General features: G+C 22.5%; 1 protein-coding gene across 1 annotated transcript in view; it reads right to left on the reverse strand.

Moving 5' to 3' along the window:
* Positions 1-584: 584 nt before the first annotated feature.
* Positions 585-17,281, reverse strand: part of LOC129613470 (whirlin-like) — a 37,411-nt gene continuing 20,714 nt past the window's right edge. Inside the window, exons 2-5 of the mRNA XM_055527551.1 lie at positions 10,477-10,563; positions 2,392-2,583; positions 1,695-1,787; positions 585-1,510 (exon numbers count right to left, since the gene is read on the reverse strand). Of these exons, the coding sequence (XP_055383526.1) occupies positions 1,382-1,510; positions 1,695-1,787; positions 2,392-2,583; positions 10,477-10,530 (468 nt within the window). The 5' untranslated portion in view covers positions 10,531-10,563 and the 3' untranslated portion in view covers positions 585-1,381. The remainder of the gene's footprint in view (positions 1,511-1,694; positions 1,788-2,391; positions 2,584-10,476; positions 10,564-17,281) is intronic.

Raw genomic sequence — 17,281 nt, forward strand, 5'->3', positions numbered from 1 at the left:
GGCATTGATAGTTGCAGTTTTTCTTGTTGTTTGTGTTTTTGTTTTTTTTTTTAATTTTGGAATACTGGGAATATAATACTGTCATTTTTTATACTTTTTTTTTTTAATTTTTTTTACATTTTTTTTTTTGGTCTTTAATCTTTTTTGTGTTTAATAATTACTAAAAAATAAACAGAAGTGAAAAAAACAGAAAATATGGACATAAGAAAAATGTTTAGAAAATTTCTCAAATTCATGTAAATTAATTTTCAAATTGAATATTTTAAAAAAAATTGTTAGCTTTTAGAAATTTTAATGTAATGTAGGACAAACCTTTTATAATAATTTTTTAATTGCGGATTAGGAATCTTAATAAAATATTTCAGAAATTCATTTTATTTAGCATACATTAAAAAAGATATAGAATCATTATATTCGAAGGTTTAAGCCTGATATTTATTTGGGAAACATAAATTTTATGGTTTGTTCTTTAAGTTTATAAAATATGTAAAATTAATTTGGGTTTAAAATAACAACATTTTTTACACAAGTTACTTGTTTATGTGTAGTTAATGTGAGCTTAAGTTGAAAAATTTTGGACATTACATAATAGAAATTTTCTAAACCCTTTCAATACAGTTCTATGATTTACAAATTTAAATTTTTAAAATTGCATAAATTTTTCTACTTTCGAAAATTATCAACTTTTAAAGATAAAAAATAATAACTTTAAAAATATTAATCATTCTTTTTTTTTGAAATTTTAACAAATAAGAATATAAGAAAAACTATCTTAATTATTATACAATATTTTTTTAACAGTTTTATATGTAAGAGATTAAAATTAAAAATTTTTTGGATTAAAATTGTATCAGAAAAGTAATAGGAAAATTATTAAGAAGGTCTTAAGAAAAAGGAGCAAATTAAGGTTGATCTGTTATAGCAGCTGGTGATTGATTAGCAGGTTCCTTTTGATTTCAGTTGTTGCTGTTGTAGTGCTTATATTGTTGTAAGTACGCTGGAATTTTGTTTTTAAGGTTTGATGATCGTATAGCGTGCCATAATAATTAATTTTGCAATTATAATATTCTTATGACATTTGTGTAGTTCTCTCTAGATTGTTCAGCATTTTTTTTTTGTATTTTTTTATTTTTTTTTGTTTTTTTTTTTTTTTTAATTTTTTTTTTTTTTTGGTTGTTGAACATTTCATCACACTCTATACGAAATGATTTTAAAAATTTTCTTGCCTTTGTTAGTTGTTTTGGTTTTTTTGTTGTTTTTTCTTTTTCTTTAATGTAATTTGTGAGGTTTTTTATATATAGTTTTAGCGATAACTTTTTGTTAGATCAATACCAGGTTCAGGTGAACTAGAAAGATCGCTAGCCGGCAGGGCAAGTAAGTGTTAGGCCTCCAAAAATATAAGAGCAGTTGGTTTTGGTTCTAAATTTGATTTTTTTGCTTCAACAACTAAAAATGTAATATCAGCCTTGTCACGATTTGCAAAGCATTCAGCTATTAAACGTGCAACTTCCTAAAATTATAAAAATATTGAAAATTTATGAGCGGGTATAATATTGGTTTATTTCATGCATATTGAAAATATCCGAATATAATTTTTAAAGAAATATAAAAAGAAAAATGGAAATTTTTTTTTATAATTTAATGTGAAATACTATAGAGAGAAAGTTTAATATCACTATAATATTGTATTTTACTTGATGATGTAGTCCTTCTACTTTATGACCATCTACTTCCAATATTAATTGACCGACTTCTAAGCCACCAGCATCATATGCAGCACCATGTTCCTAAAATAATAAATTTTTTGTAATTTTTTATTAATAATAAAAAAAAATGTTTGCAATAATACGAAATTTTGTTAAAGTACTGAAGTTGATTAAAATTTATTAATTAATTGAATTAATTTCCATTTTATTCATTTGGAAATTTAAATTTCATAAAGGAATTATATTATGTCTTAATTAGACATATTTATATAGACTATTACACCATTTATTTGGAGCTCTAGTGAGAATATTATGCATTATAGTTTTTATACAATTATCTATGATTAGTTTAATTTATCACCGCATGTTTGCTTAAATATTTTTTAAATGTTTTGAATATTATGATCTGAGAAACCAAGAAAAAAGTATTGAAAAACTTCGTAAGCCTTGTAAATTTTTGAAATAATAAAAGTCATAGAGTAATTTTTATGATAGTAAATTTAAATTAATCAAATATTTTTAATGAAGAGAAAACCCGCGTATAAGAAAATATTTACAAAAAATGCAAGCAACCTAATTTAAAATAATTGTTTGGAAAATTTAGAAAAATAAAATAATTTAATTGGAATAATTTTTTGATGCTATTTAATTATAAAAGAAAAAAATTATTAATGTGATTACTTACATGAATATTAATGATCCTAGGTAAGGGATGCTTTGTATTAGCACCACCTTCAATAGCGATACCTAAAATTGGTTTAGTTTTCTTAACTGTAATATGTAAATTTCCTCTATGATCAGGTACGACGTTTGGGTTTAGCTCATGTGGTTGATCAGTCGTTGAGCCATTCTGTTCACCAGATAAACGCTGCATTGACTGGAATTTTTTTGTTTTGTTTTTAAATATAAATATATAATTATGACAAATAACTGATTTGGTAAAATTATATAAATTTTACTTCTTCTTAAAGTTATTAGAAAAAAAGAATAAATATTTATAAAATATTCAAATTAAAAAAAAATAATGTTATATATATATAATAATAATAATAATGTATTATTATATTATTGTATAATAATAATCCTATATATTAATTATTTTTTAATGGAACTGCATAAATTCGTCTAAATATGTGTATATAATATATAAATGTATATATAATTATATATATACAAATAAAATTTTATAAAATCTTAATTTTCATTTGCAGTTTTTTTTATAAGTTTGACAAAGGTTTTTTCATAAATTGTAATGTATAACTTTCATTCATAACACTGGTTACCTAATTTGTTACTTTGCTACAAACAATAACTGTCTAAATCGAATTTGAGATTTCTTTATTTTATTTCAAGTTCGTACTCTTCATGATTCAATTAAAATTTTGTCAAAATTTGGTTAAGATGTTCCAGTCAGCTTTAAAATTTTGGGTAACTGCATTAAAAAACAAATTTAAAATAATTTGGCTGGAACATTTTGTTTCGATTTAGGTAGTTTTTCCTTAAAACCACAGAAATTAATCTTTATTATAGTTTCGATAGGTGATCTCTGTGTTGTCAAGCTCTGACAATTTAATGTTGTCAGTCATGATATTGTGAATGGCACAATATTATCAGAATTAATCGTGAATATTTTTTTTTCATTTTAATTATTTAACTTTTTCTCATAATTTTTCAATAGATATCTACAGAATTATCTTAACATAAATTCATAAATTTTTACCACAACATAATTTTATTCAAAATTACAACATCCAATCAATTAAATAAAAAGTTATAATAAATTAAAAATAAATTCCACCAATTTAATAAATTAAAAATAAAATTAAAATACTTTTATTTTAAAATAACAACATTTTATTTTTAGAACATGTATATATATATATATATATATATACATATATAAATTATTTATTATGTAAATTTTCAAAAATCAAAAATTAACTAAACAAAAAAATTAAAATAAAAATTTCAAAACAAGAAAAACAATCTCCAACAACTTAAAAACTATAATCAAAAAATTTGACATCTTATTTTCATTTCATCTTATCTAAAAGTTTATGCAAGCAAAATTAAAAAAAAAAAAACTTTTAAATTTTCATTTTGACATTTTTTTGACAAAAATCAAAATTGCACGATCTTTTTTTTACAAATTGAATTCATCATTAAATTATTTGACATTAATTTGTAGCATATGTAAAACAAAAGGTGTATATATCGTATAATAAAGATCAAATGCAAATTAGGCTGAATTTGCAAATCGAAAAAAGTGAGGCTAGGAACAAGTGAAATTTATTTCAAGAGTATTTAAATGTAATGCAATCAATTTCTTCGTGACTCTTCAAATGTCAAATTGAATTCTATAAAATTCCGATAAAAAGTAATATTGAAGTCATAATAATATGTGAATTACATTTCAGAGATCTGTGCGGTGATAACACAATGTCACACATCTTGATAGTAATAATATATTTTTCGAATGAATTCTTATGGAAAACTATATAACAATTACTAACTCAGGGATAAGGAAATATTCTGAACACCATTAAATATCCTACAATTTAAATATATGTATGTTTTCATTTCAATTAAAATATAAAGAGCAAAAATCCCATTTTTTTGTATGATAGAACAAAATAATTCCGACAATCCCGATATGATTATAAGTTTTGTTTTTTGTAATTCGACATGAAGAATAAAAAAAAACCAAAACTTCATAACCAATAAACGATACCATTGGTACCCATTGGTAATTAATAAACCATAAAATTGGTATTTTATCAATGTTTGCTTAATTTCCGTATTTTGATGAGTTTTATTTTTCTGCTCCTTATTTAAAGTTTATATGTATATGTATATAACAATTAACATTATATAAAAAATCCTATTTGTAGTACGTATATCACTATCTAAATTGTAAATTCAGAAAGAATTGCCACAAATTTAAAAAAAATACGTTTATTTTTTAAAGGATTTTTAATTAATAAGTTTTATAAATAAATTGTTGAAAAACTGAACTATATGTATTTTTAGAATTAATAGTTAATCCACAATAATTATGTAATATAATAGATGACTGATCTATGAGTTATACGTATAATTAATTTGTTAAATATTAAACTGAATTTATATTATGTGAGTAAGTACATACAAATATATTTCTCAAATATTTATTTATTGAAATTGGACGAACATTTAAAATATTACAATGGGACTTATTCTGAGTATCGAATCACTAAGTGCTAGTATGTTAATATTTATCATAAAAGTTACAAAAACATTATTATAGATACGAATTATTTGCATGAATTCGTATGTATTTATTATAATAATATCGAACTTTTTACAACAAATTATTACTATCAGTTATTTAGTGATTTGATTATCGAAATAAGCCCTAATATTTACATACATATCTTCCGAATAGTCATATTCGAGATATATTAGAAATTAACCAAACTCTAAACTAAAATATAAGATTCGTTCACACTTTTCGTTAAAAAATTAAACAAAATGTTGTACAGTACAATAAAACATATTGATCAATGTTGTATCGTAAAAATAAAACGAAAGAGTAAAATATACACCTCCTAAACATATGCAATATTTTTAAGATTTATTATTGTTGATATATTATTTACTATACTAGCTGACTAATTTTAAATATGAAATATTTACGATCTTCGAAACGGAAAAATTGCGATATTGTGACAAAATATTTAGAATCAAAAAAAAATTTAAATATTAAGAATGGATCAGAAAATCACCCTGTGGAGAATGATTTAAAAATTTCAAAAAATCGAGTGTCGAAATTTTTCATTAAAAATATTTTCGAAATGTTAAGCATTTATATTATATTTTTACTATCAAATTTAATTATCAAATTATTTTATTTTATAATACGATACAAAATTTTACAGGACTATGAACAGGATTTGAAAATGAACAAGTTTAAGCGAGTCAGTGTCATTCTAATTAATAGTGGACATTTGTTCTAAAAAAATTTAAAATCTTTCAGAAATGTGAAAAGGGTAATATGAACTTTAAGTTTGACATTTTGCTTATATTTTTTTTTTTGAAATTATGTTTAACAAATTATTATTTTAGGTTTACAAAAAGTGGAATTTAAAGTCGAGCTAAATACTATATTTCTAATGAATGTGAGTAAATGTTTCAACATTAAAGGTGTTTTTAAAGTTAGCGGACCATTTTCAATGAGTTCAAGTCAACTACATTATATGCTGTTATTAATAATATCAGAATGCTGTTATTAATAAAATCAGAAAATATACACACTTAATTGCTACACGTGTACTCAAATTTATCCTCATTTCTCTTTATAATATTATATATGTCATATGACATTCTATATATGTAATAGTTTAAATTAAAATTTGTGTTATATTATTCTATATATATAAGGAATTTAAGCTAATCAAATTTTCTAATTTAATTATATTTAATATATTGAATATTATTAAAAATACTACACATTTATATATAATTTTTGTCTATATATATATATGTAGGTATACAATATTTATGTATGAAAATCTAATAAAATAATATACTTGAATTATTTTTCATTTAATATATCTATTGTACATGTAAAGTAAATATGTGTTATGGAAATTTATTTATATATATATCTAATATTTTACAACATTATATAACTAAACTATATATATTCATTTAATTCTATATATATATATATACTACGTATATATGTGTTTATTTTGAATACATAAAATAGAATGATAAATTGTTATTAATTATTATTTAATTTTATATATGTTTTGTATTTAAATGGATTTAAAATTTCAAGTTTTAATCTATATATAATTATTAAATAATACTTTTGGTAATAAATTTAACTATTACATTTTTTTTTTATAATTATCATTATTTAAACAAGCTAAAATTGTTTATCAAATCCCTTAGAATCTCTTTTATATGTAGCTATGTGACAGAATAATTAAATTATAATAAAAAGAAAAAATTGTAAATTGTTAAATTTAATAAAAAAAAAAATACGAAAATGTCATTATTACAAATATATTATTAATGTTCTAACTCTAATTTACTTCAAATGTTAAACAAAGTAAATAATTCGTAATTTTAAATTATTATATATTGTCTATATATTGATAGTTCGTTTTACAATAATTATCAAAATTTATAAAATCATTGACATCCAAAATATTATAACATTATATGCTCATTTGACACATATATCTGTCTTCTCTAAGACGCATCCAGTAGAATATTGTAACGCCAAATTTCAACGTTGATTATACTTTGAAAGCAGCAATTTGATGCATCTTAGAAATTGGTATTCTATAATTTTACTTGTAATATAATTTAATTTTGCTTATAAATCAAGAATTCAGTGCTATAATTATGCTGCAGAATTCAACTGAAACATCCCATTTTCTAAGCACAATTCCAATGTAAAGGTAACACTAAATTTTTAGTCTTTTGTTATTAATAAATAGTGAATTATAATTGAAGAAATTAGTTAATAAAGATTTCAACTACACTTTTTGAAGTTTTGAGTAAATTCACCTTGTTTCAAAGCAAAATAATTCAAAAATGTGACATAACATCGTTTAAAGATAAGTTATCCCTTAAATTGAGTCGATTTTTGAAAAACGGGGTTTTTAATAAAGCCATTTTCGTAAAAATTGTACACTTTCACTCACTCGTGCCCTCAATTGTGTAATAAATAGCAACTGAAGTGAACAAAAATGACTGCGAAGAGCATATATCACGCATTTTGGAGACGTCATGATAATTTTTAAGGGTTTCTTTTTTTATAAGAAACTAGAATTAAGAAATAGACTAGCAAGTTCAACTGGGTGTATTCAACAATTCCTAAACAATGCAAGAATAAATTTTTGATTTTAATAATATTTTCTTAAACTTTAATTTTCTTTTAAATTAAATTCTCTTTAAGTTTTTTTATTACATTTTAATATTCTCAAAACAAATTTAGAATAATTCAAATTAGAATAAATTTCCATATTTTATGATTGGGCAAAGTATAGTGTGAATAAACTATAGTTTATTAAAGAATGATTTATGAATTGTTACACACCTTCATCACAAGAAAAAGTCAAATCATATTTTTTGTTATCTATAAAAATAAAAACTAAAAATAAAACCAACAGATGTCCCAGGATGCTTCCCGTACTCATACAAATAAACATACATAACTAAATATGTACACAAAATTTTTTTTTTTGTAAAAAAAATTTATAACATTAACAAGTTGAGAAAACTTTTTCCAAAAAAAAAAAAAAATTTTTTTTTAATAACATGTCAGAAAATTTGAATTTAATCTTCTTAAGGTCGTCTTAACGTCTCTAGACACCATCAAAAATTATTAAATCATTTTTTTTGTTGTTGTTTCGCTTGTTCCGCATTTGAATACAAGGGTATAGAAACTAAATATTCTAAAAGAAAATATAAAAATCAACAAAAAAAAAATTAAAAGGTAAAACCAATTTTTTTTTTTTTGATTTTATTCTTGCACCCCTTTTTTGTATAACATTATTTTAAGTAGTTTAAAATAACGTTAACTAGAAAGGAAAAGGACAATACAAAGTAATACAAAGAGTCAAAAGATGTTCAGAGATGATTTCGGGGAGAAAATATACAAAAAAAAAAAAAAAATAAAAAATGGAAAACCGTCGTTTACTTGAGAACATCAAAAAGAAAAAAAAGAGAAAAAAAATGGAGGAAAGGTAAAAGAAAAATAGTAAAATGTCCTTGACACCAGAAATTTTTTTTATTTTGTTTTTACAATAATATTTTTGATGAGGAAGCTTTTTCACTAGGGTATAAAAATCTTGTAAAATTTAAAAAATAATAACAAATAAAAAAAATAATAACAACGAATGGAATATTTTTTTTGGTGATTTTTAATTTTATTTCTTTAATACCTTGCCCAACCGATGTGTCATTAGTGAACAGTTTTTAAACTGATCTCATTTTACGAATACAACAAGTGCGTTCCGTTTCTACTTGTATGAAAAATTTTTGACATTTGTATAGTTGTAGAAATTTTAAGTAAATTATTAATGTTATTGTTAACTATTACTGCCATCATCAATTACCGAATAAGTCAATTGTCCGAAGTTGAAAATTAAATTAGCATTTGTAGTCAAAACATTTCTGATAATAATCGCATTTTATAGTGTTTTCGGAGAACGAAATTCCTCTCGAATTTTTAGATAATGAAAAATTTTTATAAATAAACATTGGTAGTCAAAGTGATTTGTGATGAGGTTATTAAAAGAAGAAAAAATTTTATGATTATAGATGACTGATTTTATTTTCAAAATTTTGATCATTTAAAATTTATGATGAAGTTCTTTATTAATTTTATCAGCTTCGGAATTAAGATAGGATTCGAAATTTTTTGTGTTTTTACTTAAATTATCGTCAAATCAAAATACTTTAAAAATAATTTAATAAAAAAAATTATTTTTCATGAATAATTGCCTTTATTTTTGACACTTAATGGAAATAATTCAGAATTTAATATGTTTTGATCGAATGACATACACTTAATTAAATTTTTTGCTTTTTTGTCTTTGATATTGAAATTCTTGACATCAGAATTGTATTGTAGTAGAATAGCTCTAAGCTATATTAACTGATAACAAACTAGAGGGCATGATTTTGTTACTTTGAAGGTGGAATGAGTGTAGCTTATTTAAAAAAAAAGCTACTACGTGACAGTTCTCAAAAAACGAAAATACTTAATTAAAGTTAATTTTAATTAAAAAATTTAAATTATTCCAATCCGATTAAAGACAATATCCAATATTTGTTCTGTTAAAAATATATTTGACAAGAACTATTTTAAGTTGAAAACAGAAGAAGAGCGTTTCCCGCGGCGAAATGTCAAAATTCATATAGAGTACACGTATTTAAATGGAATTGCCTAGAATGAAGCAAAATTTCCGCCGTAAAAATAATCGCTGCGGCAATTACGGCCGGGGTTTTTTTTTTGACATCATCTATTTCCATGTGTGTTTGATATACGTATAATGCCCCAAATAATGCCCCAAATAATGAACGGTTAATTATTGCGTTCCTCTAGTGTTCTCGGTTAACAATGTGCCGGTTAGTTAAACTTTCATATACACGATCAATTTACAACAGCAAATACAGTCGAATTGATCTCATATTTCAGTTCTGTGCGAATTACTGCAAAACACTGCATAAAAGTGCCTTATAGATCGAAATATTAGTGTTACGAGTACATACAAACGGAGAAGAAACAAAGGAAATTTTTGTATTTTAAAAATAATAAAAAAAAACCAAAGGGTTGTTTTTTGTGATTTTAATGCACTCTTGGATAAGTTTCAATAAGAGAAAAAAAAAACTATCATAATTGCAATATATGAAAAGATAAAAAGGACTCAAAATATTTTTTGCTTGATTTTTGTGCTTTTACAATAAAAAAAAAAATATTTCCTTTACAAAAATTATGATGCGTTCGAAATTTTAATATTTTTTAAATAATTTTATTTTACTAAATTCGAAAATTGGTAGGTAAATATTTATTTTATTTATTAATTATTATGTAAAAGAACTCAGATGATTTTAAAATATTCTTATATATTTTTTTTAAACGCCATATTTGTTGTCGGTTGCTGTAGTTAGTTGCTGTAGCAGCTGTGGTTTTCATTCCCATATTTTTGTGTTTTTTTTTTGTTTTAATTTGGATTTTTTTTTTTTTTGGTTTTTCATGGCAACTCACCTGATGTCTCCTAACGCCTTTTTCTCCAAGCAATGTTCCACCTTCTTCCTTCATATCAAAACTTCGTGATAGCTTGGTAGCCAATTCCTAAACAGAATGCAATTGAATAATATTCGTAATGATGAAGAAGGACAAAAGGACATAACAACAACCAAAGTAAAACAAAAATCGAAAACAAACAAAAAGCAAAAAAAAAAACAAAAACAATTTAAAGCACAAAAACAAAAAAAAAAATTTTTAAAAATAAGAAAAAAAAAATTAAAAATACCAAAAAATTTAAAGGTTTTTCTTTTCGTTAAAAGGAAATGAAATGTTCGAAAAAAAAGTTGAAATTTGGCATATCAAAAAATTTTTTTTGCTTTTTTATTTTTTTTTTTAATTTTTCTTTTTCTTTTTTCTTATAAAGAGTGCATTCATTTTTTATCATTTGTTTTTGTTTAATAATTTTTTTTTTTATTTTTGCTACAATTTTTTTTTCTTGCTTTTAAACCATTTTAATTTAATTAATATTAAAAAACAATTTTTGTTAAAATGTTGAAAAATATATAAACATTTTGTTTGCTTTTTTGAAAATTTTTAAAAAGAAATTTTGCAGAGTTCAGAGATATTAAAAAAAAAAAACATAAAGAGTTCGGCAATAAAATTTTTAACAAACAAGAAGAAAAAAACATTCCTGTGAAACACTTGAGTATTAAAAATAGATTTTGAACAACTATATATATATATATATAAATTATATGCATACAAGTATACAAGTGTAGAAATATATAAAAGTATATACGAAGCAATTTTCATTTTTTTTTGTCCTCCGATTTATAAAAAACAAAATAAATTCAATGGCGGAAAGCTTTTATAATTGTTATTCAAAAATTAAAAAAAAAAAATTTTTAAATTATAACATTTAATTTTTTTTTTAATTTTAATAATCAAACAATTTAAATTAGAATTTAATGTTATTTTAATATTTATTCAATTTTTTTCAGTATGTAGGAGTAGTTTAAATTTATTAAACTGTCAAAGTTTAATTCAATTCACAAACCTATTAACGTTAATGTTTGCTTAGTATTTTATTTCTAATGTACTAAGTCTATGGTATTCTTCAGTGACATCTTTAGAGTGACCTGAAAATCTCAGTTTAGTTTTAATTTAACCTCAAAGACAATGACATGAAAAATTAAATTACAATCATATTGCATATATTTCGCTGTAGATGGCAGGCAATTAATTAGGTTTAGAAGAAAACGACAAGTCTGAGGAGAAAAGTCTAGAAATAAAAGAAATATTGAAAATAAGAGCAGTTTTTATTTAGAATACAAAAACTTTGTTTTAAAATAAAATTATTAAGTTGAACTCCAAAAAAATAAAAAAAAAACAAACACTAGAATGTGATTGAACTTGGTTAATAAATCAATTGCCGATTTTGGGTACAATGTTTATTTTATTCAAAAAGTTTTTTGGCAGTGGTTTGAATAAATTTTTGCTAGGCTTTACATAAGTATAAGTTTTTGGGGGTGAGTCGTTTGTCTTAAACTGTAAAATTTATAATGTATAAAATTTTATATTTTTAGCAATAATTATATAAAGGAACATAACCATAATTGTCTTAAGACCAGGTAGCATGCGAGTTAATGGGAGATATTAAAATTTTACGTTTACCTTGTATTATTTTAACATATTACAAAAAGACGAGTAATTGTCAAAATGAATCCATTTTATGTTAATTTTAGGCTAATGTGGAGTACTAGAAAGGAACGGAATTATTTTATACAAGATCAGAAATTTACTTTTGTACTAAATTTATGTTTGGTCATATTCTTGAGCATAGTTGATATAATATATTATAACAGAAGACTCTCAAGTATAAGCTGGTTTGCCATGTACAAGCTGAACAAAAAATTCGGTTTCAAATTCATATAATTTAAAATTCACAAACAAGGTTTTCATTATAGTTAACTATTTAATTTTAATTAATAATAAATTAATATCACGAATAATTTTATGTCTCTTACTCGTTTTCATAATGAAATAATATTATTTTTCTTCAAAATTAATTAATCTATTCGAGTTCCATTATGAATATAATTAAAGTAAATAATATAATTGAAGTTTTTATAATAGCGCGTCTGTTGCACTTAAAATATGCATTATTATAATTTATTATAATTAAAATACTCTTGAAAAATTATGAAAATTACAATCATTAATAATTATATAGACAAAAACTAAAAACAAAAACTGATTTCAATATTATAATTGGAGATCTGATGCAGATGTAAGAGAAATATGAATATTCTTTTTACCAGACATGATTTTCGAGGAAAAAAATATTATTTAACGTTGTGCTCATTCCTATATAATCATGAATATTCTGTATTTTGTGTGCTGTAAATAATGAGACGAAGAAAAAATTTAAATTGAGTAATAGTAAAAATTATTGAAAAATATTTTCTGCTTCGATTTGCACAAAATTCTCTTTTTATTATAACAAATGATTTTATAGAATTCGGTTAAAAATATAGAAAAATTAAAGTATGAGCAAAGTCTATGACGATAAATCAATGGATTTCGAATAAGAATTATTAGATTTTATACTTATCAGGATTTTTAATGTTTGAAAAAAAATTAATTTTATTTTACTTTATTAATTCTTTTTAGAAAGGAAACAGAGTGGATGGCATTGTATGGTGAAGAAGTTTTTGAATTTAACGTAACTGGCATGATAATACTTCTTTATCATTATTTTTTTTGGAAAAGTGGAAAAGGGGAACTATAAAATTTAATAAACTTTCATAATTTTAAATTATTAGTTAGTAATCCAATGAATATTCTTAGGGCATTCCAATTTAGGAAGAAAAATATCAAATCCAAATAATCTTCATGTTCACATCAAATTTCAACTTATTCAGCTTATTCAACTTATTCAGCTCCTATGGAAGAAATATACATTATTAAAGAGAATAGGGATGAAAGTAAAACTCATTTAAAACTCGTGGCAACAAAATTTAAGCTCTTACATTTTTACGTAGAACAATAGCTTTTATTTCTAAAATATTCTTAAGATATTTCTAAATTAAGTAGTTTTCTCTTGAATTAATGAAACCCGAAAAAATCAGTGAAAATTATATGAGAATGATTTAATTTAGATTGCAATTGAAGTGATGAATTTATAATACACTTGAAATATAATTAATAAGCAAAAAAATTCAATTAAGATCGCAATAAAGTTATACAATTAAGTAATATTACCATTACTTAATTGTATAACTTTATAAATTATAAATTATTGCTGATTTTTTGCCATTCTTATGTAATTTTCAAAATATATTTATGGTTTTAAATTTAAGGTTAATTAATCTTTAGGGAAAAATTTTAATGTAAAGGGATTAAGCATTTTTATTTTAATCCACTTTATTGATGTTCAGCTGATTGAAATTTTTATGAAATATGGAAAAAATAAAATGTGATAAGGTTTATGTAATATTTTCACGGTTATAATAATAGTTTTGTGTTACGGAACATAATTAAGAATTTTTGGTTTATTTTTGTTTGATTGCATTAAATATTTGAATTTCATGGGGTATTTTCATAATATACAAAAAACAAGTTTTCCAACACTCAATACAAAATATAATAAATGTAATTTTTAAAGTGAATTATTTTTTAAAAAATATTTACAAATTTTCACCCAAAATAAAAAATGAAAAAAAAATAATAAATATTTTTTTTTGCAATTAATAATTTTTGGATAGATTTTTGTTACCATAAAAAATTTCATAGTATAAATTTGGTTGATTTTATTCTTCAGAATAAAAAAAAAAACCAAAAGTTACATTCAATATTTTTTCGATTTTGAATTTCAATTTAGTTTCTTCACTTTATATTTAAAATATTTTAATTATTTTCTGTTATTTTCGCCATTATATACGTATACAGGCATTATTGTCTCTTTCACCAATATTCAATTTACCAATATTTTTTTTTGTCATAGTATGTACCATCATTAATGAACATTATTAAATAATATTGTTTGTATCGTTGTATTCAATTTAGTGAAAAAAAATGAAATAGAAAAAAAAATTTATTCGCAAATGATTTACACATAAGAAAAAACTTTATTTTAAGAACAACCACCACGGTAAATGAGAACAGCAAAGAAAAATAAAAACAGAAATACAAAAATTTGTAAAAACAAAAAAAAAATTGCTTAGATTTTTTTTTTATTAAAATTAATTCTGCAATTCTTACACAAACAAGTCAAAAAGTAAACTGGTAATTCCAAAATTTTTATTTAGTTTTATAAAAAAAAAGTTCAATTTGTTTTTTATTGGCCAAGGTGAAATTTATGTACATGAACTATTTTTATATATAAGAATAAAATGAAGAACCATATTTTTTAGGGGTCATAAAACAAAAAGAAAAAAAAAAAACGAAAACATTAAAACACGAAATATTCTTTATTTCATGATATCGTATCGGTATCAGCCAAAATAACGGTAAAAAACTTAAATGTTGTAGTATTAAAGGTAAAAGAAAATGAACGTGAAAATTGTATGAAAATCAATATTTAATATGAACACAAACAAATTTATGCCCATTTCTTGTTTTTATATGTATATGTTTTTTTACTTTTGTTTTTCTTACAAAATATAAAAATCTATTATTTATTATACATTATAAATTACTTAACAGGGTTATTCAAAATGAAAATCAACTGCAATTACATTAACTTGCAGGAGGAGTGCCAGACTGCAAGTATGCTTTCATGAGTAAATTGGGTGAATATAATATCAAAGCTTAAGCTTTCTTTCCGAAGATATTTGAACAACGTCGAAGGAACCTACATCTTATGATTGATGTTTAATAGCAACATTGCAGAAGAACTAGCTCACAGGACATCTTATTGTGCAAAGAAACTCATTTATATTGAAAAATGCAAGTAATTTTGAATTATTTCTTTGTGATCCTGTATACTTAAGTGTTAAATTTTTACTCTCAAATTTTTCTAAAACTAATTAACCCTTATATAGTTAATGTAGTTTAGGTCTATTTATTTAGATTATGAAACTTCAAAATTAAGGAAGCTCATCATTTGTACCTCAAATAAATTTCTGAAAATCTAATTTATTATACTTGAATCAAAAATATTTGCAATATTTCATAATATTTGTGTTAATTTTGTATGTATTACAAAGTTTTCAGTTCAATATTAATAGAAAAATAACAAAAGTAAAAATAAACAACACAAAGAAAAAAAATATTTTCATTATTCTGAAATGATGAGAGAATTAAATTGGTCTCCCAGCTAAAATAAAACGCACTGTAAACCAAAAATAATGAAATATTGTACCCAAGTTTATTTGAAATTCAATATATGCATAAATAATTTTATTATTGTAATTTACATAATATTATTTGGTAACTTCTTTCGAATTTACCTTGTGCATACTCTAATTTACCATATATATATATATATTCATATAGTAATGTGAACGTATGTATATAGTATGATTTATAAAAATCAATTTATACAACAATTCAAAATGAATAAAATCAAAAAAAAAAAATAAGCGTGCTCAAAATCATTATTTTAGTGGTAATAAAAAAAAAACAATCAACTATAACAACAACAAGGAAACACGATTAAAACAAGAAATTATTTTATTTTGATAAATATGAGCCGTTTATTTGCATAATTTCAGGCGTATACTATTTTTTTTTTTATTTGAAAAGTAAATTACAATAAAAATAACGAGACTCGAAATAATTGAAGGTTATGTGCTTATTTCAGAGGTTAAAAATTTAAATAGTAAAAAAATGCAAGGGAGGAAGGTGTAAGAGAATAGAGAAAAAGAGAATTTTGTTACAAAAACCAATTATTCGTATTTCTTTAAAGTTTTCGTTAACCTTTCCTTGAAATTTTCTTTTAAATTAAAGATAAAAAAAAATATTATAAAATAAAAACTGAAAATTGTAGCTGGTACTAAACAATTATTTTTAATAGAAAAAAAAGAAAAATAGTACAAATATTAAACGAGAAATTTGAATTGTTTGTCTTTCTCTTAAATATTAAAAAAGAACATTAAGAAAATACAGAGTGCAATAGTGTCGAATTAAAAACGTAAGCAAAATATATAAAAAAAAAAGGGGTTGTATGAGTTCTGAAAATAAAATTTTTATTTTCGTCAAAATTGTTAATATTGATTTGAGGTTTGAATACATTTACGATAAAGTTCAAAAGTATATTAGGTTTTGCAAATTGGTGTGTGTACAAGTGCATTATAAAAGTAAAACTTTTTTTTTATTAAGGTTTAAATTGTAAATTATGCAACACTAAACAATTTTGGTAAACTTCTTGAAAAAACGAATCAATTATTGACGTATTTTGAATAGTTTTTGTGTTATGGTTTGAAATTTTTTATTTATATTACGTGTAAATAAATTAATTTTCTATAAAAAGAATAGATCAATATTCAAAATTTTGATTGTACACAACAATGAAATTTGAATTAATCGTTAGTACAGGGTGGCGCAAAAAGAACGATATGTTTTGAATTCTTGATAACTTTTTTATTTATTAATTTTTTTTTTTTTTTTATTTCAAAATCTTGTAAACAAGGCTTGGTAAATTTATAATGGAGCAGTACACAACGCAGCAGCGAATAAAAATCGTAGAATTTTACTATCAAAATCACAGGTCAGTTACTTTAACTCGGCGAGCATATCGGCGATATTTCAATGTGCGGAATCTGCCCTCTGCAGCAACAATAAACTGCCTGGTAAGACATTTTGAAGAAAATGGATCAGT

The sequence above is a fragment of the Condylostylus longicornis genome, unplaced genomic scaffold (assembly GCF_029603195.1).
Source record: "Condylostylus longicornis isolate FDR11 unplaced genomic scaffold, ASM2960319v2 ptg000084l, whole genome shotgun sequence".
Classification (NCBI taxonomy): Eukaryota; Metazoa; Arthropoda; class Insecta; order Diptera; family Dolichopodidae; genus Condylostylus; species Condylostylus longicornis.